This window comes from Hermetia illucens, chromosome 2 (assembly GCF_905115235.1).
Source record: "Hermetia illucens chromosome 2, iHerIll2.2.curated.20191125, whole genome shotgun sequence".
NCBI classification, from domain to species: Eukaryota; Metazoa; Arthropoda; class Insecta; order Diptera; family Stratiomyidae; genus Hermetia; species Hermetia illucens.
This window is the reverse complement of record NC_051850.1, coordinates 43,491,379-43,513,349: the sequence shown is the minus strand read 5'-3', so window position 1 is coordinate 43,513,349 and position 21,971 is coordinate 43,491,379. Positions and strand designations below refer to the sequence as shown.

The following is a 21,971-nucleotide window of genomic DNA, read 5'->3' as shown; positions in this document are numbered from 1 at the left end:
ATCTGCAAGGGAGTGGGAAACGCCCTGGCCTTCTGGATGGGCACTCAAAGTTGTCCACAAAGCATTATCACCTCATATATGGAGTAACAAATACTGAAATACAAGCCCAAGGTTACGCTGACGACATTGTGGGGGGGGGGGGGGGGATACTCTATGTGAATCCAAATTGCATTAAGAATTACTAGTGCCTGGTGCATGAGGGCCGGGCTATGCAGCTAAAACCAGCATAGCACCATTCACTAGGAAGCGTCAACTTAATCACCTGAGAGCGTTTAGTTTGCATGACACGGAGGTGAGACGAGAAACAGAGGTCAAATATTTGCGAATTACACTAGACCAAAAAAATTGAGTGTTTCTTGGTGATCTAAATACCTCGTAATTGCATCTAGATCAGGCCTTTCAGCATCATCAACGGCGCAACAATCGGTATCCGGTCTAGGCCGGCCTTAATAAGGAACTCCAGATATCCCGTTTTGGTCCACCAATTCGATATCCCTAAAGTCTTGAGAGTGATCCTGCTGCTTTTATCTGACCTCGCACATTGGTCAGGGTCAGTCTAGTCAGTCTTATCAATTTCGTCGGGATACCGAAATCTTTCATTGCCGTGTATAGTTTTATCCTGACTATGCTATCATAGGCGGCTTTAAAGTCGATGAAAATATGGTGCAACTGATGTCCATATTTCAATAGTTTTCCATCGCTTGGCGAAGAGAGAAAATCTGTTCTGTTGCTGATTTGCCTGGAGTGAAGCCTCTTTGGTATGGGCCAATGACGTTCTGAGTATATGGGGCTATCCGGCCTAGCAGGATAGTGGAGAATATCTTATATATGGTACTCAGAAACGTGATACCTCTATAATTGCTGCTCTGTGTGATATCTCCCTTTTTATGTATGAGACACATAATGCCTCTTTGCCAATCATCAGGCATTGATTCGCTGTGCCACACCTTGAGTACAAGCTGATGAACCACTTGATGTAATTGGTCGCCTCCATATTATACCATTTCGGTTGTAATTCCATCGGCTCCTGGCGACTTATGATTTTTAAGCCGATGAATTGCACGGATCAAGCCTTTGATGGAACGAAATGGCGCAGCCGATCAAGACGAGCCGATCCTGCTTCTATACGGGCCAAAGTCTCAAGAAGAAGAAAAATAGACACTAGACCACTCTGGAAGACGGATGCTGGAAACACATGCCGGAAAGTTGAGAGGGCGTTGATCACTTGCAGGAAAAAAATGCGGCTGCACTCCGAAAAATCGTCGCCAATAGCACCAAGGGATTGGTTCTTGCGTTGAGTCCCACAAAGGGATCTGTGGCGACTATATAGAACGACTATAAAGAACGTTCAAATTAATCAGAAGATGAAGTGCGTAGTGGATCATTCATAAAAGCTGCCAAGGGCGGGCCATGACGGTAATAGTTATCTACCTGGTAGTAGTCAACCACACTTCTTAGCGGAATTGTAACATTACCACTGAGAATCTAAGCTGTAGAAATATTTAGTGGAAATGGAGCTATTTGTAGCTCAGCTTTGATAATGGACCCATCTTCCTTAATGCGACTAGACGGGAAGTCATCGATATCAATCGGCATTCTCTAATATAGCGGTTCCCGTTAGAGAGTGGTAAAGATCAAACGATATCATTTCATCAGCCCACGGGCGCATAGATTTCGTAATCTGCATGTAATCACGTCCCGCTGCCTCATTTCGAAATCTTCGGAAAACTGATTGGTCGATTTATAACATGGTATGTGTCCGAGCTGCAATCCCTTAGAGGCACAACACTCTAAGGGGACGCTGAGAAAGCAACTCATATGATCCCTGCTAGCATGAAAGATACGAAAAAACTCCATCGTGCTATTAACATTCTGATCCTAAGCCCAAGTAGAGGAAGCGGGTTTGAGGCAACGTACTTTGTACTCTCCTCAGTAAAACAAAAATAAAATGCTGAGACTAGGGAAAAAGAGTATAGTTGGAGTTATTCCACTATGCTAAATCCTACCTGATGTCTCTTGGTGACAGGTCCCGCGATAGGTCGACCAAGAAACTGCATCCAATGTCGTTAGAAACAAGATGATAGGATCGAGTAACAAGCCTTGGAAAAATGCTAGAGCGGCCACTTCAGTCGATGCGGTCCTGTCGAGAAATAGGCAAGGATTCTCACACACTCAATACGGTGTTGGCATTGCCATCTCAGAGCGTTTTCGTGATGCAATTAAAAAAGTGGAGCGATTTGATGATTAGCTGATGAAGCTCAACTTTATATCAGGTGATCGCATTATTCACTTATTTACCGCGTACGCACCACAGACAGGTCGACCTAATGCCGAGAAAGATGTCTTCTGACAACTTCTCGATGCAAATACGTGCAACGTGCCTGCTGATGACTATATCATCATTGACGGTGACCTCAATGGCCATGTGAGTGAAAAGGCAGACTTTAACAGGTGCCATGGGGGATAGGGTTTGGAGCGCGTAATGAGGGTGGTGAGCGTATAATCGATTTTGCAGACACCCATGACATTGTATTTATGAATACATGGTTCATCAAACGATTGTCTCATCTTCCTATATTTTATAGTGGGAAAACTAAAACGCAAATCGACTATATTCTCATAAGACGCCGACATCTTACCATCGTTACTGACTGCAAAGCCGTTCCGTATGAGACCATCGCACCTCAAAATCGGCCGTTAATTGTCGTCCTGCGAATTAAGCCACTGATAAAACAGGGTGAGGAACGGACTGGCCAGCGGCGCATTAAATGGTGGTGATTTCGTAAGGAGAAAGAATAAATGATCTCACTTGCGCGATTACCAACCATTACGGAGAATAATCTTGGAAAATGAAAGGCATGATTCACAAAGCGGTCTCTGCAACCATCGGGGTCACCAAGCCAGGTAAGCGGTTCATCAAGCGGGATACTTGGCTTTGGAATGACGATGTTGAAATAAAGGTCCGTGAAGAGAAGTGCGTCTATCACTAGTTTCTCCACGATAAAACGCTCGCCAATTGGTAAATTTATAAGAATGTCAACCGTGAAGCAAAGAAAGCGATCTCTGTTACCCGTTACAAAAATCTTTACGATAAACTGTACACTCGGGATGGCGAGAGAGATCTATATCGACTTGCCAAAAGCCAAAACGAACGCACACAGAATGTCGAACACTTACTTACAAACCGTCGAGCTGCGACGGATAGATGTCGAGAATATTTCGAGCAGTTTTCAACTGAAGAATTTGTTCATCCCCCACTTTCACAATCATTGCCGACATTATCAGTGCAATTGAAGTCGAGGAAGCAATAAAACGAATGAAATCGGGAAAAGCAACAGGACCTGACGACATCGTGAATTCTTTAATCGGATTATTCAGGAAGGTGGAACACCATTTGAATGGGAAGAAAGTACCACAGTTCCATTTTGGACAAAGAAAGTTAGTCCAGCAGAGTGTTCAAATTATCGTCTGGTCCGGTTACTTTCCTATACGGTAAAGATTTTTCAATTCATTCTTGATAACCATATTCGCAAAATCGTCGAAATAACCGTGAATCAAGAAGGATTTGTCAAGCACTTCGGAACTACTAACGCAATACACGCTGCGCGGTTACTCATGGAGAAACACCGTGAGAAGTATAGCTCTCTTTACATTGCATTTCTGGATCTAGAGAAAGTATGTGACCATGTGCCACACGAACTCATCTGGTATGCTGTACGACAACACTTAGGGCCAGAAGAACTCGTGCGCTGGGTTCACGGGATATCCAACGTCCAGTGCCCTATACACTGCTCTATGCGGATGATGTTTTCCTAGCGTCTAATAGCAAAAATGATCTAGAGCAATTTGTCCAAAAAGGAATGATTGCCTCATGCAACACGGTCTCAGATTAAATCTGAATAAAACTGAATTTTTTAACTGAATTTTTGACGACCCATCCCCATGGAACAGGCATAATCATTATCAGCAACAGTGACCTGCCCAGAACTGAGCGATCTGAATGCCTTGAGTCAATGCTATCAACCAATGGAGAATTGCGCTATGAAATGGCTTTACACATTAATGCAATCTGGAGGAAGTCACATTCCACAACTGGCGTTCTTTGTGATCGACGTATCAACGAACGTCTCGAACCTAAAATTTACTGCAATATCGATCATAGTTCTGAGTGTTGGCCGACTATAAAAGACAGTGAATGGCGTCTTGCGGTAATGGAGACGAAGATGTTGCATTGCACTGGTGACCTGACACGTTTTGATCACATCCGAAATGAGGATATCCGCGATCTATATGGGGTTGCACCGATCGTGGAAAAATTGCGAGTGAGGCGTTCGTGCTAACGAGAATTCACTTACCAATATTGGTCTGAACATCGAAATCAATGGTAAGCAACCAAAAGACGGTCGAAACAATGGTGGCTATATACGCTGGATGGGGATTTGAAAGCCTCGCGATTATATCCAGATCAGGCACTTTATAGAGCCAAATGGCGAAATCGATCACGACGAGCCGACCCCACTTGTGAACGGGACAAAGGCTAAAGAAACATAAGAAGATGAGAGAATCGAAAATGAATTGAGTAACACTATAAATGCGAATTCACCAAAAGAGGGAAGACTGACACATCCTAGTAGAGCTCCGACAACAAACTCAACTCAAGATTAGAATCGGTACAAGAAGTCTCTGAAAGCAAGGGTATAATATGGACTAAACAAGTAAATTATAATTTTGGACCAGCAGTCAGACTTAGCCCACCATCTAAAGAAAAGCAAATTCATTAACGAAGCACTACTTAGAAGTCATAAATTACAGTCTCTAAACCATATAAAAGTTTTTGCCTTTACGATAGCATCTCTACAAAAAGGGAAGTCATTATATTACCTCTACCTATAGGGAGGTGACGGTACGGTGGCCGAACCGATTAAATGTCAACCCCTCAATCACGTCGCCGTTGTCGTCATGGAGGTTTGTTCTCATCTTTGTGCTGCTCTGTTGAATTAAGGCGTATAACTTACAGAGGACTAAGTGCAATGATAACGAAACTGAAGCAAAAGTCAATTGCAATAAAATAACATAACCAGAAACAGACTGTGTGGATGTCTTATAGAGTAAACGGGAGACACACATAAGAAGAAATATTTTAGGAGGACCCAAAACGAAGTACACCTCTGGTAGCTATTTTCCTATTATTATATCTTATCTTCAAGGTTCAAAATATCGCCTTACAACTTACTAAGTGTCCTAAGCAGTCAACTGAGTGATCTTTTCAGCTCAAGATTTGATATTTCAGTGGAAGGACATCTTTAGCTTACCTAGATTCTGGATGATAGCATGGGCTCACGTACAAGATCTATCAGACAAGAAAATCTAATTCATGTCTATGCAAGCTACTATTTAGTTTCCTAGATGATCAAATGTTCCAGGTAAATATCTAATTACACCTATCTACTCTCAATACATGTCTTTTTGTTATCTGTCAGGAATCTTTTCTTCTGCTACTCTAATTACTCAATTACCATCTAACTTCCCAAAACTACCATTCACACTCAATCTCATCCCCTTTCCATTTTTTACACCTTCATTTAAAGTATCTTTTCTATATTTCTACTTATCTCCAGGAAGAAAGAAATTTTGCACGGATATGAACATTGTTAAGGATAATTACATAAATTCTTTTGATAGTCTTACCTGCAAATGATCCAATAGCGCTTCCAGTCCTCTATCGCTTATTGACGAACATCGCAAGCTTAACGAGTGTATATGCTTTGAAGCTAACGGGAACGAATGTACAATATCCAAAGCATCCTCATCCTGCGCACCAATCAAACACAACGCATGAAACCCGCGACGTACTAATGAATTGTAAAGTTTCACGCGATCCTGGCTAGGGACCTGCCGAAGTTCCCTGCATTGCAAAGTTGGCAAAAGTCCGGACCAGTACCGCGGACTCCGATACAGGATATCACGCCACCTCGTACACACCTGTGCGAGCACACGTCGGTCATACGAGTTAAAATACAAAAAGAATTTGCTAAGGAATCGTTCGTCCTGGAAAAGTTGGTCGAGAGTAAGAACGGGGGGTAGTTGTGGTTGAGGGGGTGCATGCGATGCCGACATCATCGGATTGGTTCCTAAGGCTTGGTACGAGTGGGTGGACGTGTGATGATGATGTCCTTGATGATGTTTCCGCATTTGTTGTGGGGTGCCGGCCTGGCTCTTGCTGGTGCTGCCGCCACTCGCTCCTGATTGATTACTCGAAGACAATTGTTTACTACTCGACGTGCTAATGCTGCTATTTCCACTAGACATGCTACATTGGTTACTTGTAGTTCCTATCGGACTGTTAGCACCTGCACCACTGCCACTCGCACTACTTGTGGGAACTGGAACCCGGGAGGGTTTCTCGGGACAATTCGTTATTGAATTGCCGGAATTACTGTTGTGGTTACTACTGCTTCCGCCGCATAGTGCGTTCGTTACTCGCTCCATAACCGACGTCTTGCCGTGATGGTGCTTTGATCGCAATCCCAATCCATTGATCCGTTTCGATAATTCTGCGGAGGCACGTTCGACCACACCCTGGGCCGATATTGATGACATTTTTAACATTTATTATGAAGATTTATTCTTTAGTATTTATGTTAGATTTTGTATGTCACTATTCTCAAATGATTACACATATATGCAAATGATCGTTATATATGAATTGTTAACACATTGGCTGTATCCTTTTGCATGCTAGAAATATAATTATGTAATGATAACTTTTTTCGAGAAAGAAAAGAGAATGCGTCAATATAAAAAGTCGAATAAACACATCATAACTGAATTAAAGAACGAGAAATTACAAGGAAATGAGAGGATTGAACGCAACTGGGCTGAAATTTAAATTTTCCACTAATTTTAGGAACAGTTTCGAACACAACAGCGTGTTTTCCGTTAAGAAAAAGATATCCTTTTGGCATTTATTTGCTGATTGAGCCAAAAATGTTTCAAGCACTCTTGTTAGAAAACGAGCTTAATATTTCAAAATCCAACAAGCTTTGAGTGTTATTTGAACAGAAGAATCCTCTTGTCTTATTGTCCTGAAGCATTTAAAAGTGTTTGCTCACAGTTTACTGCACATCAAGAGTTCGAACTCCATAAATATTTGCTGATATTCAACCTAATACAATTATCTTGGGACGTGCTACCTTTCAAAGGTGAGATATGGTGAAGTATCTCATTTTGAGTGCGACTTATCTTCCCGCTATATGGGCATACTTGAGTTTGCTGCCTACGCAATGTTTATGTTGCAAAGATCACGTAGGTGAATCCGATAAGTAGTTCAAGGTGTATCAATCGCGAATAAAGCTTCAATACTATTCTTATAAGGCGAAGCCCTTATCATGGTAATAAGGATTAAACCGAAAATCGGCTTTCCTTTATAAACTGAAAAGGACTTCCATTAGTGGGTGAAATATTATGTATGTAAGGACACGTCTTTTCTGTTGTTATTCACCTGTGCGACTTAGATACACACTGCGCCTAGAGGTTCGTATTCGCATGTAGCCAGAAAGAGTTCAAGTTGCCATCGAACAATGATACTTATCAGGATGATTGTTAAGAAGGTGAAAATTGGAAGGATTTATTTATACGTGAAATTACCTAAGTGGATTACCCCACATTCTGTTGTATGCATTGTATATTATTTCCAGTTAATTGAGTACACATTAATAACACCACAAGGGCTGTTCTGAGGAAAATGGCCTAATTTCCTAATTATAGACCAAATTATGGTTGGTTAACCGCAATACATACAAGTACACATCTTAGCCCCTCTGGGCAAGTGAAAGCCATTTCGCATTGGTGACATGTCGTATGGTAGCAATGAATGCGACTATTCAACTACAATTCTTTAGTTTCCAAACAAAATTGCGTAGTGTTCGATTGTGTGCTGTTAAATTTGTTGGGTGACTTAATCAACGCCAAAGTACACGTGCCTTGAACGATGCCATGAAGTCCTTCCCTCTCTAAATCCGCTTTCACTGAAAAACGTTACCAGCAGCTTTATTCAATTGACACGCTATTTTCACATTATATTGTATTTTCACCCCCGCAAGCAAACTTATGTAGAGGCTACGGTGCTTTGTGCTCTTCAGTAGTGGGTGTACGCATTTCCGAATGAGTACATCCGCAATATGATTTGTGGTCTTGCTCGATACACCGATAACCGATTATCCTTTATCCTTGAGAGAAATTCGTTCTTGAACGTCAATTAATCTGAAATTGTGCACATCCATTTGCAGCATGAAATACGGAGATGCATAATCGTACTTCAAGGGATGTTGGATAATTTTAGATGAGTTGCCGTGGTAACTATCGACATTAGAACTCCCTTCGTGATTTTCAAGCAAAGCCAGTTGACAACGCTATGATATGTTTGTGAAAAGATACAACGAGAATATGAAAGACAAAGAAGTCATTTGACCGTGTGCCGCATAAACTAATTTGGTATGCATCGCCACAATACCTAGTACCAAGGAACTCATGAGTTGGCTGCCCTACCGTGATCCGCAGAGTGAAATTTAAAGGGTGATAGGTATATGAAAATCTCTCTGTGTTTCTATTTGTATTAATCAAGGAAGCGCTCTTTTGCCTTTATCCTTTGTTCTTGCCTGGATACTATCATGTTTTCTAGCAAAGTTCATCTCGAGCAACATGTCTAAAACTAAAATAATAATATGAAATGTTCATGTGGCCTGCTGAGAGGTAAGTCGGTTCCCCTAGGCGGGATCATTTTTGACCACGCATTGCTTAAATGCCACCACATCTCAGCTTTGATGAATGTTAAAACATATAGGGGCGCCAATATAGACTCGGACCCCAGTCTCCTTGGTATTGTGCTCTGGGCTCGAATCGTAACACTGTCTAGCATCCCGTCTGAGAATCAAGTGAAAGTGAGGATACCGGGAAATGGATACCACAATAATCGCAGTAAACACAGGTCCTGGAGATGAAGCATCAGTAAGTGATCTTCACAAACACTTGAAGAACGTTGTCATCGATACGGGCACATACATATTTGCCCCCAGTCATAAAAACAGTCAAAACCACTAGTTCACAGAACCCTATAAGGAACTTCGTCGAGCGGAGAAGCGACTTAACAGACAGGAAAAGGGAGCTTGGGAGAATCAACAAAGAGGCAAATTAGCAATAGATCAGAATTTCTCTGTGGGGTAAGCGATGGAAAAATTGTTGGAATATGGGCATCAGTTGCATCATCTTTTTATCGACTGGTAACATAGCCATGATAAAAGGCCATAGGAGAATTCAACCAATTCGTGAGTCCAAATAAAAGCAGCAGGATAACTATCGAGACCGTTCAATATCAACAAGGGTCTAACGCAAGGAGATGTCCTATTATGCATCTACTTTAACTTGGCGTTGGAAAAAGTGATCCGTGATGCTGAGGTAAATGCAAGAGGGAGGTACCATCCTGTTGAGATTTACAAACTGCCTTCATTCAGATCGAGCAGACGCCGCAAGCTTTTGGGCCGCACACTAACAAAATCAAGGCGAAATATATGGCGGAAACGACAGCACCAAAAACCAAGGAGGCAATAACATCAAATGGGGCTGGCCAAACAAGAACAATAAAGGGAGGAGACTACAATTTTGAGGCCATTGATAATTTCTCTTTTCTAGAGTCAAAAACCACAACAGAGCCTATTTCGGGTTATAAAAACTGTTCCACTCTAAACATCTCACCATAGGATTAAAGCCTCCCTGCACAAGACAATGATATTGTTAGTCCCATGTGTTCAAGGAATCACTTAGGTTTTTAGGAAGAAATTTTGGCCCCCAACGAATACATGAGGGTGAATGATTCCGTAGCCTACATCATGTCGAAAGCGATACCATGACCGTCTGTTGGTGGAGACAATTCGGCTCAATAAGTTACGGAGTGTGAGTCACTCACATGAAAAGTCTATAAGGGAAATATCTATGGTAGAAAAGGAGACAAGGCAGACCCTGCCTGAGATGGAGGGACGTGTACGCTGGGAAGCCACACAGCTTTTAAGGATACCGAATTGGTTTATCCGCAGCGCAAAACCGATATGTCTACATGTCCTTACCAAGGCAGACCGGATACCGGTTTTTGCGCCTTTCATGATGGTGATGACAATGAGTCCTCACATCCAGCAAAGAATTAAAGTGAAAAATCCATTAACAGCATTTGGCTGGGAAGCGTATTACTCGAATTGACTCTTTCTGATTATCACTTGATTTGATTAATATAACACGCACTCGAGGAGCAGAATTCACAAAATCCGACGTGGTTACATTGGGCGAAAAATTATTCACTCCCTGCGTAGGTATGGGGATTCCTGGCCTTCATCCTCACTAGTTTCTTATCAATAGAGGTATCCGTTTTCGAATAAATAAAGTAGTTTAAAGCAAGATAGATAAACAGAACGGCAGATGGGCAGATAATAGACAGACGCAGCCAGGGAAACAGAATCCGCTCTCCATTGAATACTTGCCCTATATAGTGACGGAACTTTTCCCGCAAAATCTACTAGCAATCTTCCCATCGTTCAGGTAGACCTCGTTAATGTTTTAATGTGAACTGAAGAGGACACAACAAAAACAGAGAAGATAGCCGAAAATAAGGCGCCTGATCAACACAATATCTTCAATATCAAGTTCTTAAGTTCTTAAGAAAACAGCCAAGATAACACCAAATATGCTCAGCCCAGCATTAGCGACTTGCCTTATAGATAGGCTATTTGCTACATAACGTAAGAAGGAAAAGCTAGTACTCATTCTCAATCCAAATAAATCTTTTTGTGAGCCGTAGTAATACTGACAAATTATTCGAACGAATAATCCATAAAAGATTATTTATGATTGTCGAAAAGGGAGGTGACTTCTCCCAAAAATAGTTCGAAGTTCGAATGACCACATTTATGATCGACGCAGTTTACTTGGTGGCTAAAGAGAGGTGCGGAATGACAACACTTGACGTGAAGAATGCATGAGATGCTATAAAATATTTGAGGTCCTACTGAAACTGACCGGGCTGAATTCCTAGTTGTGTATTATTACCGAATTTCTAATTGATAGGAATCTTTGCTGAGATGCAGATGAACCAGAAGTTGCCTTCTGACATTTCCGCCCCTCATATGACATTAACAAAGTTACTACAGACTGGTTCGCCGGTGTGTGGTGGCAGAACCTTCCAGCGGAGCTATATTTAGGTAGTGATACATCCGCTTGGTTAATTTCGTAATTTTCTTTACTCTTTGGGCGAGTTCAACCCCCATGGTTTATCCTGGTCAATCGGGATTTTCCATGGTCATCCCGCATTCCAACACTCCTTACAAGTATGTATGAATATGAGTATGATTCTAGTAGTCCAAGAAGCGAATTGGAATAGTTGCAAAATAAGCGACTTGAGGTCGCACACAATCTTCAGAGGAACATGAGTTTGGAGTCGCTTCTATTGTCGATAGGCAAATGTTATTGACTTTAAATTTATATACGTATAAAATCAAAGTTTTTTAATGTACGGCTTGTCAACAATTGAAGATAAAGCTGACGAAGCCAAAGAGAAATTTTTCGTTAGACTGAAAAGACTATACGTGACATTACCTCTGAATGACGCCAAGATGTAACTCTGTGATTTGAATGTTAAGGCTGAGAACGCGGAGACACTTTCAGGGTCATTTTATATATCAAATGACAGTGCCGAAGCCTCATTGACTTTGCAAGAAGCAGAAATTTAAACATAAAATTGACCTGCTTCTCACACAAGGATATTCAGAAAAGGGCACGGGAGTCCCCAGATGGCACTACCTTCAACAAAATAGACCACATTCTCATTATCAAAAGGTGGTCTTCCAGCCTCCTCAACGTGGGATCATATCGAAGAGCAATTTGTGACACCGACCTCTACATGGTAAAGAGCGTCTGTGGCCGAATTTCAACGACCCGCCAAATAAAAAGTAACCACTTCGAAAATTTGAGGTAGGAAAACCAAAAAAAAATGATTTAATAGCGGGAGAATACAAGGGAAAACTCGAAGAATGATTTAATCCAATTTTACAGAATTTGACGAGGAAGCCCATAGATAACACTTGATACGCGCTATCAAAACAGTGGCATAACAGTGGTTGGGTATGAATCCCGTCGCAGGAGGATTGATTGATTTAATGATGACTGTGAAGAAGACACATACTTGACAAAAAAATCGCATCATGCAGAGAATATATAAAGCCAAACACAAGGATGAAGAGAGAAAATTGCGAAAATCCGTCAGACCGTTAACCTTGGTTTTGCTGGTGTTTATCTTCAGTTCCTTTTAACTCCAGAGCCATTTGGTCAAGGTCTATCCCCGGTGAGAGAGCGAATAGATATTGTCAACATAAGCGAGGTGCTTGAGGAAAAATGTCACAGTTCGTTCAACTGCTTCACATCCTCCACATAAGGCAAAGTGAAGAACGATTACAAGAAGAAAGAGTGTCGACGATAAAATGCAACCCTGGCGGATTTTGCCTTCGACCTAAAATACCTCTGAGATTTTACCTAGGTGCAGCGGAAACCAGCCTACTCTCTGTCGATTCAGCTTTGGAGGTATTCTTTAATGAGTTCCAGGATTATTTTAGCCATTATATTTGCGCATGCAGTAGCACGCAGATACTCGTCCAATTTGACTCAAAACGTTTGGCCTTCTTTGGAATCTGAACGATTATCCCCTTTTTCCACTTTCTGGGAAAAGACTCGGACTCACAGGATTGGGGTACGAATAGAAGCAACAGATCTGCAGTAACTGCATGTGTAGCGATAAATACTCCGTTTGAGCGCATTGATGGTCAAAATGATTTCTCTTCTGTTTGCAGGAACAGTCCACATCCGCATGTTACGTCCATTTCATCTAGAAGAGAAGGACCTGGACCGGATGTGACACGGTTAAGAACCGTGGTGAAGTACTCTTTCCACCTCATCAGGAGCTTGTCATGAGGAATCGATAACTTATTTCTCAGAACCATTGAAAGGTTTACGGCACATGCAGGAAACTTTTCTAACATTATTACATTTTCCGGGATCTTCCGCTTCCGTGACGATCTATGTAGCACCTGAAAAAAAAAAACATTTTTGATGGGAGTCCATTGTTCATTGATATTTTCAAGCGAGTTAATCAGTGTATCTGTCGTCCGATCAACAAGATAGCTCTCCCACTATCGGACGGCAACTGTATCATTTAAGTGTGATAAGTTGATACTAATAACCTACTGCTAATCGCAAAGTGATCAATCTGATTGTTCGTACGGTGTTGATCAAATGAAACATAGTTGATCTTATGACAAGCTCTGTGACCGAACCATGTGCCACCAACGACAAGGTGTTGTTGATGTTTTGGTAGCAGTAAAGCTTCAACATTTGCCAGTTGCTAGCCCACAAATTTCTATTGCTTTTAGTGACCTTTGATGACAAGCAGGGTAGACTTTGAGTATATTCTTAAACCCCAACTTACAAGGGCTAAGCAGATTCTGTTAACGAAAGCGGTCCATTGCCGCTCTGATTTCAAAATTAGAGCGCGCGATCGATGGATCGAGATGATTGGAGAAAGGACATCCTGTAGAATCTCGACGATGACGACATACAAATTTCTAATTTACTCGCAACCAGCGCATAAATGCTTGGGAATAATAAGTTGATAGAAGGTTTAACTTCAAAAGGCACATTCAGTGTGCAGCAAATAGAGCACCTTTCATCATTGTAACGATTTCGAGGGTTGATGGGCTCTACATAGCTGACGTCTTATTTCCAGGGTAATTAATTCCTTGCTGCTCTACGCAGTTATATTTTGAGCAACTGTGCTGGAAAACGTATTAAATTGTATTATAGGAAACTTTGCAGCATTGTAAAGCGGCGACTGCACTTATCAGTCGTCGGATCAATAGCTGCAAGACATTTATATACCTCATACAAGAACCGTGGGTTGTTGGTGGGGCAGTCAGGGGCCTAAACTTCCAACATGCTTACCTATGGTATGCCAATGGAAGCGATCGACCCCATTCCTGCATGGTAGTCTCCAAAGACTTCCAGGCTTACCTGGTTAACGACCTATGTGATGGCGACACCACATCGGCTAAGCTAACCGTAAAAAGTCAACAGGGAAATAAAGAGATACTATGGTGCTCTGCATATTTCCCCTACGACGCAGAAGATGTTCCCAGTGGAACATTCATCAGAGCAATCCAATATGCCAAAAGTAGAGGCATGGGGGTAATAGCAGGATGTGATGTCAACGCTCACCACATATGCTGGGGAAGTTCGAACATCAATGCAAGAGGATCGAGACTACTGGAGTATCTAGTAGGAACCGATTTGCAGATCCTAAATGTGGGTAATGAACCCGCTAGGAAAACTGGACTAGTTATGTTCACCAGGAACGTCAGGTGGGGTAGCTATACGCTACCCACCTTAGCAGGGGCGGAAATCCAGCTGGCGCAAACAGTCAAGTACTTAGGAGTACATTTCCACGTTAACGTGGAAGCATCATATCCAGGAACAATATCAGAAATTATGCAGATTGCTCTGGTGCTGTAGGAATGCGATAGGTAAAACCTGGGGACTTTCACCTAAACGGATATACTGGATGTATACATCCATAATAAAACCCATTTTGATGTATGCATGCATCGTCTGGTGGCCAAGACTGAACTTTGCTAACAGCAGGAAGCTGCTAACGCAGATTCAGAGACTTGGTTGTCTAAGTATTACTGGAGCAATGAGCACTACGCCGACTGCGGCACTTGAAGCTATCCTAAATTTACCCCCAATTCACTTGGAGGTGAAACGGAAAGCGGCCAACGACGCATATAGGCTCGATACCATCGGGGCGTGGAAAGGCGGCCAATCCAACGGGCATGCGTCTATCTGGAAATTCCTTAAAAAACATCCGGTAGCCCTGATGCCGACCGATCATATGGTTTCCAGATTCGTCTTTGAAAAGACATATACTGTCGTAATCACCGAAAGAGAAAAATGGTCGACAAGTGGCCATGAGTCTTTTCAGATTACAGACCTAATAATCTTCACCGACGGGTCAGTCATGGAGGATGGATCAGGTGCAGGGGTGTTCTCGGAGAATCCGATTATAGAGCTGAAAAATGACGACCATATTCCAGGCGGAGATATATGCCATTTCATTGGCAGCAGAAGAATGTCTGCGTCAGAAATGGTCGGGCGGCATTATCAGCGTTAAATGGCAACAACATATCAAGCAAGTTGGTGTGGAGTTGTCATCAGGTGCTGCTGAAACTTGGCCGACTGAACGAAACATTCCTGATGTGGGTGCCGGGGCACTCTAACATCGCCGGCAATGAGGAGGCTGACAGACTAGCTCGCCGAGGGTCTGGATCCACAATGGTGGGGCCAGAACCAGCTCTTGGAATCCGACCATCTACTGTCAAGTCTACTCTGAAGAGTGAAATTACAAGGATTCACGCAACCGAGTGGAAAAATTTGGACTCTTGCCGGCAAGCGAAAATCCTTGTGAAGGAGCCTAGGGCCACTAGAGCGGCATTTTTGTTGTCTCTTAAGAAGTCGGACATGAAAACCCTAGTAGGGCTTTTGACGGGACACTGCTCCTTAAACTACCATATGGAAAAGATTGGGGTAGTGGTTTCGGCTGTGTGCCAATGTGAGGAGGAGGAGGAGACAGCCCTGCACTTTTTATGCCACTGCCCGGCATCCTCAGATCTTAGACGAAGACACCTTGGCAAGGTTTTCTTCAATGAAGAATCTGCACACTCTCTGCCTCTGGAGAATGTTCTCAGATTCGCTAAAGGCTGCGAACACCGTATGCGGGAAGCCATTGAATAGGCAACTACGGGGATAGTACAATGGGCCTAATAATGGCCTGAGTGCTCGGGGCTGCGGCTCCCCCAGTTAATTAAACTAACTAAACTATTATAGGAAACTAACAATAGCGTGCTAGCTGGACAACATCAGGGGGAAAGTGCATACCTATTAGCAGGGAAACTTCCTATGGACATCCAGGCGAATGAAGGTTGACGTCTCTACCATAAAACCGTATGCAATCATGGAGTCTAGCAAATTTCGTCGGCAGCAGAGTCGGGGACGGAACGAGTCATAAACTGCTCGTTAGACATTTGAAGATGGATTGGAAGGAGCCGGATGGATGAATTTTGCAAGAACGAACCCGTGGAACGTGTTCTGTACTGATCAAATGCTGCCCAGTAGCTAGCCAATACCTTATCAGGCTGATGTAAAATTCCATGCAATTCATCGGGGTTCATCATATCGACATCATGGGAAGAACAACCCGAGATGTACAAACTTCCTTCACCCAGATCGAAAAGGGGGCGCGAAAACTTTGGCTGCAAATCAATGATAAAATATATGGTGGCAAAGTCAGCACAAAAACTAAACAGGCAACAGCATCAAATAGTCACTCTGAAATCGTTAATAATTTCTCCTATCTAGTGGAGAAAATCACAAGCGCTACGACGATGAAATTGACACACAGTTGTTGGTAGCCAACAGAGCCTGTTCCGCTTGAAACGTTTCACCATAGGGTCAAAACTCTTACTGTACAAGACGATGATCTTATCAGTCCTCATGTATCCCTCGGAGAATTGGGTTTTTAGCAAGAAAAATTGCGAACTCTTGGCCGCGCGGAGGATGGATGATTTCGTAGGCTATTTAACGATGAAATCTATGGACGACACCATGGTCGTTTGCGGTTACGGGTCAGTTAATTCGTTTGGACGTGGGTGATTCAACCCGAAAAGGGCAATATCAATGGCAGAAAACGCATTAAATCCGGCCTCAGATGGTGCGATGCGTAGGTCAGGGCATCGGGAAACTTTTGGGCACATCGAATTTGGTCGACCTCGGCGGAAAGCCAGGATGTCTGGAGTTCATTATTAAGGCAGACCGAGACCCTACAACGGCTGTTGCCCCGTTGATGATTCACCATACTATCCAGGATGCTTTAGCATGGTTGAGGATATAGAGCACATAGAATTTGATTGCCCCAGGTTTACTATGTACCGAACAAGATTGCGAAGCGCGTAATGCCTGAAAATATTGTGGAATTCATGCTGGTATTAACGGACCCTTGGAACTACGTCAAAAATATGTTGTGAACTATTCAGGAACAGCATATGCATGAACAATTCGGAAGAAAACAAAAAAGGGAGAGAGAGAACAACAATGAGCCGTCGTTAGAGGCTGGTCCAGGGTCTAACTACGGACGGAAAATTTTGTTTTATACAAATCCGTATTAAATAGAAGCTATGTATTGAACTGTGTCCCGAACATGCTGTGTTTGCCGAGCAATATCTAAGGAAGCCGCAGGTAAGGTGATCCCAACTGATATTTTGATGAATCAAAGACAATCATCATGGGAGGATCTTTTGGACGCCACCAGCAGATTATGCGAAGTGAAACTATCGTTGAGAGACAGGGGAGTGGAACGAATCAGAGAAAGTCCTTTGCTCCCACAGATTGATTGGGAATATTTCGCCAAGGCGAAGTTGGCTTCCATCTCATGCAGTTATCAACCGGGCAGGAAGATTATCGAGCTTACCTCTCACGATAATAATTCACCATTGTCCAAAATGCTCGAAGGTTGCAAAGGACGCACTGAACACAGGGAAGGGAGATCAGATCAGTCAGAAAAACGGACGAGAAAGGCCCACAGGAAAACATAAAGGAGAACGAGATGGTTTTAATGGGTAAGAATCCTATATAACCGTCTGGCAAGGGTCAGTGGTTGCTTTTGAAACTTTTTTAACTTCAATTTCAACAAAAAAGACAGCCAACGATGTTAATAAGGTTTTGTTTCATATAGAACCAGGAAAATAGAGACACCTGAGCAAGAACAGAGGAGAAGAAGTGTAGGTTTCTCAGAAGAACCAGGAGAGTGTTGAAGCACATTTCATTGCGTAGGTTGAGTTGACGCGCTATGTCCCATTTAAGAGATAATGACAACGATATACTTATATTAAAAATGTATGCCTCGCTGATTCACTTAAAAAAACAAACTTTTTTGTGGGGCGGAATTCACCAATTGGGGAAAGAAGGAAAATCTGTAACATCAAATGGAGAATTCTTTGAGAAAAGCGCTTTTTATTGGTATTCTTTAAAGTTTTTCATAAAGAAACGGAAAACACTCTTTAATAGCCATGGTATGAGCAGTTCTGTATAGTGGAAATAAGCATAGAGAGCTCGCCCTGAAATTCCCATAGCACATAGCGGAAGTAAAAGAAATAAATATGTGGCTAATCAAGATACAAAGGAACAGGAGAATGGTACTCTTCCCGATTTTCTTGGGAATGTAAACATCAACTTACCCACGTTTGTTTGGAAAAGGCAGGGGTCTATTCTTAATATGTTCGTTGAAGTTTCGTGTAGGATGGAAAACCCCTTCAATGCTAACGGTTCGTGCGAAAATGAACGAAAATTAAATATGAAGAAGTATCCATAAGGAGACTAAGTACGTGTATCAACTAAACTGAGACACGTATCCAATAATGGAAATACTCGGGAGACTTCAAAAGTGACTATACTTGAATGATGAAATGTTGTTGAAGCTATTGAAAGAACTTTTAAGTGGGAATATAAGGCACGAAACAGGCTAATATGTCGGGAAAGAAGCGTCCACAAGGGTACCGAAAAGTGCTTACTATTAGAGTCAACAAACGGACGCACCGATTGCTAATTCACAACACATCAATATGGATGGTATATTAGGAGACGTAAACTCGCACGATGTTTACACTCAACGACACTTTCAACGAAACTACAACTCGTACTCGGCACGACCTGAGGACTTACATAAATTTTTCCTGAATATCATTACACACCCTTTATATTATGCAATAACATGTTCGTGTATTGAATGTTTCATTTTTCCATAATCCACATTAGCACAGCACTCCATTGCACTGCTCCCAATTTGGGTCACAATAATTACTACTTTCTTTAAAACGGAATAATAAACTATTATTCGTCCGTGTTCACCGAGCGATGATGAACGAAAAATATAGGCCAATCCTTCCGTTGCTTTAAATTAAATGCAAACACTAAACTTGAGTGAACCATTTTAAAGTTTGAATGACGAGATTGTGGACTCCTCTAGCGCTTTTGTTGTTACTCGGCCAGGACGAACGAAATGTTGAAAGCTAGGTAAACTGATTTCTTCTTGAAACCTGTCTACATAATACTCTAAGCCTTCCTCTCCTCCTTCTCTCCCCGCTCCATCACGGTGTGTTTCCTTGCCTTTCACCTCCTTGCTTTTCCTATCGTCCGCCCACAATATTGATGTGTTTCAACTCCAATTGCGATTTTGTTTTTGGGATCTCATGGAGGAAAAACCCAAACTTGCTGCTATAAAAACGTATCCTTCAATATAATGGTAGCGCTCGTGATAATGGCATGGAATCACATTTCACCTTGCATTACCATATTTTTTATATACGCTGGAAACATCACTTATTCAGAAGAAGCTCAGGACGAAGATGACATAAAGGCTTCAAAGGAACGCCTGGTATACATTCACTGAGCGAAATGGAAAATGGGATTAAAAGAGAATACAACAAAAGAAAGCATTGAAGAAAGAATAAAATTTTTAAATTGTAGGAATGCAGACATAGATGCGACAAAGACTCCTTCATTGCAGATGGAGGTGCAGAAATTTATACATTTGTATGTAGGTATAAATCTGATTCAGAAGATAAACACAACGATGAGGTACTTTCGCCGAGATTCCTCTCAATCTTTCTCTCTTTTCCCTTTCAGGCGGCCTCCAAGAGTTCTGTTCTTTCTCTGCCACGAAACAAGCTCATACTCTTCACACATTCCGGTGGAAGAAGGCACTGTCAAACTGCTGGAAAATTAGCTTTCAGCTTTCCATTCCTTTCGCCATTCCATCCTCTCATCTTACGAAACACAATAACTACCTCAGCAATAAAAGGGATTTCATGCAAGAAAAGGAAAAAAAGGAAATCCGAACATTCAAAATAAAACGCTGTAACGATAGCATTGAAAAGCAATAGACGAGACAAAAAGGATACTATTCCTACGGAGAAATGGAGAAAGTTCAAACGAAAAATTTCTATGGGAAAAATCGATGATTCTCTTTTCTACCTCGAACAAAGCGATTGCTGATTACACATTGTTATTGCACAGGATTTTTCACATTTGCATTCTATTCACGACCGCGCTATGCTGGGACCTTACGCATACGCCTGCATCCTTGCAATTAATGTTGTTTGTTTCATTTTCAAAGTGTCTATTAATTGAAGGGTGATTCCCCGTTTTTACTATCAACACTACTCTCTCTGCTGATGCCAGCGCTGGGCTCACACCTTTGCATCACACACTGAAAATATTCACTAGACCAAAGTGGCTTTCATTTGCATTTACATACATATGTAAGTATGTACTAAGGGTGCAAGGTTTTTATGTATCCTTTAACCCCGTTTCACGAGCAAGGGGGAACGGAATAAGTAACTCAATTCGATTTTATGGCTTTCATTTACGTTAAAAGGATCCTTACAAGTCTCAGCCGAACGACACTGGAACTAATCGCGCACAGGACTCCCCATGAGTACGTATGTATTCAAGCTAAACGACTGATTCCTTTCCGCGTTTTCTTTTCGGGTAAAAATCGATTTAAATCGAATTCATTGCAAAAACATGGTGACGAAGCCTTTGTCGATGGCTGCAAAGGATAACGAATACATTTTGGTCTCGAACGGAAAAGTATTTTTAACACCCCCGAAAGTGCTGTCGCAGACAGCATTCGTCTGTATCTACCGTGCTGGAACTATGGTGTTTTGCCATGTATGAACCCAAGGAATACAACGCGGAGAACGAAATTCTTCAAAAATTTTACTGCAGAATTTTGTGTTACATATTATTCGCCTGCCAGCACTTCACTTAGTGAATACAGCGTTGAACCGTTCTTCCTTCAACGTTCCAAGTAACGACACCAACCGCGACGGGGATGATGACTGAAGGAAGTATTTTCAGTACGATGATAAAATTCGGACTGAATGTATCTACAATCTATTCGGGATATCTGAAGAGAGTGCATATAAATTCTTATGATTTTGGGGAAGCTTTTGGTGCCACCAACTACGAGTAGACGAACTGGCGTCGCGCAGGAACGACTCCGCTCTCGGGCTAACATGTAAACAGTGGCGAAGATATAAAAATAAACTTCCCACTATTTTCCCCCTTGTGCAGTTGTTGGTATGTATGTACGTGGGAATCAGGTGCAATGAAATCTATGTGTGGTTGACCAGCGGACAGAGGTGAGAGCGTTCATATTTCTGCTTGCTGTTATGTAGGTGGGTTTAGGATTTGGATTTAGATTATTCTATTACAGGAATCTAAGGGTTCAAGAAGTTGCTTTTAAATGCACTTTCGTTGCTCGAAGCTCAGGCTATCTTCGAGTAGCCATTCATCTTTTTACAAAATCAATCAATTTTACCCCCAATCAATCCCGTTGAATGGTATGGGCTTCGAATATGTGCGCTGCCACTGATGATCTTATGCACGACGGTTGTTTCTGAACACTAATTACCGCTTCCTTGATGTGTTCAGTAAATTTAGTAATTATCAGGCGTTTAATCTGGCTTATGTATATTTTATTACAGTCGCTGCACGTTATTCAGTAGATCCCACTTTTTTCCTCCACTGGCAAAGGATCCTTGACGCTTCCCAGTAAATTCCGCAAGGTGGGCGATCGATTCGAACCTACGACTTCCAGTTGGAACTTTTTTATACAATTCCTGATGTTGTTAAATAAGTAGGAATACGGGATACTTATTCGTCTGGTGGTTGCCTCCTTCTGCTGCGAAAATAGTGTTGTATAGGCATACCGATTGTGTTGTTTGATTTTCCTTCCGATCAGTTTCTCAATAGTCTGAGGATTATCATCA

The 21,971-nt window shown here is 42.0% G+C and overlaps 1 protein-coding gene across 5 annotated transcripts in view; it reads right to left on the bottom strand.

Moving 5' to 3' along the window:
- LOC119648103 (F-box/LRR-repeat protein 16) overlaps positions 1 to 21,096 on the bottom strand; it is a 98,547-nt gene extending 77,451 nt beyond the window's left edge. For 2 of the 5 annotated variants that reach the window (XR_005249015.1, XM_038049617.1), the window contains exons 1-2: positions 20,170 to 21,096; positions 5,689 to 6,738 (exon numbers count right to left, since the gene is read on the bottom strand). Coding sequence is in view for 4 of the 5 variants with exons in the window: in XM_038049617.1 (XP_037905545.1) it covers positions 5,689 to 6,609 (921 nt within the window). In the remaining variant the exon portion in view is untranslated. Of the gene's footprint in view, positions 1 to 5,688; positions 6,739 to 18,858; positions 19,390 to 20,169 lie in introns of those variants that run through there. The other 3 variants (XM_038049619.1, XM_038049620.1, XM_038049618.1) reach the window with 3 other exon arrangements.
- Positions 21,097 to 21,971: the final 875 nt, after the last annotated feature.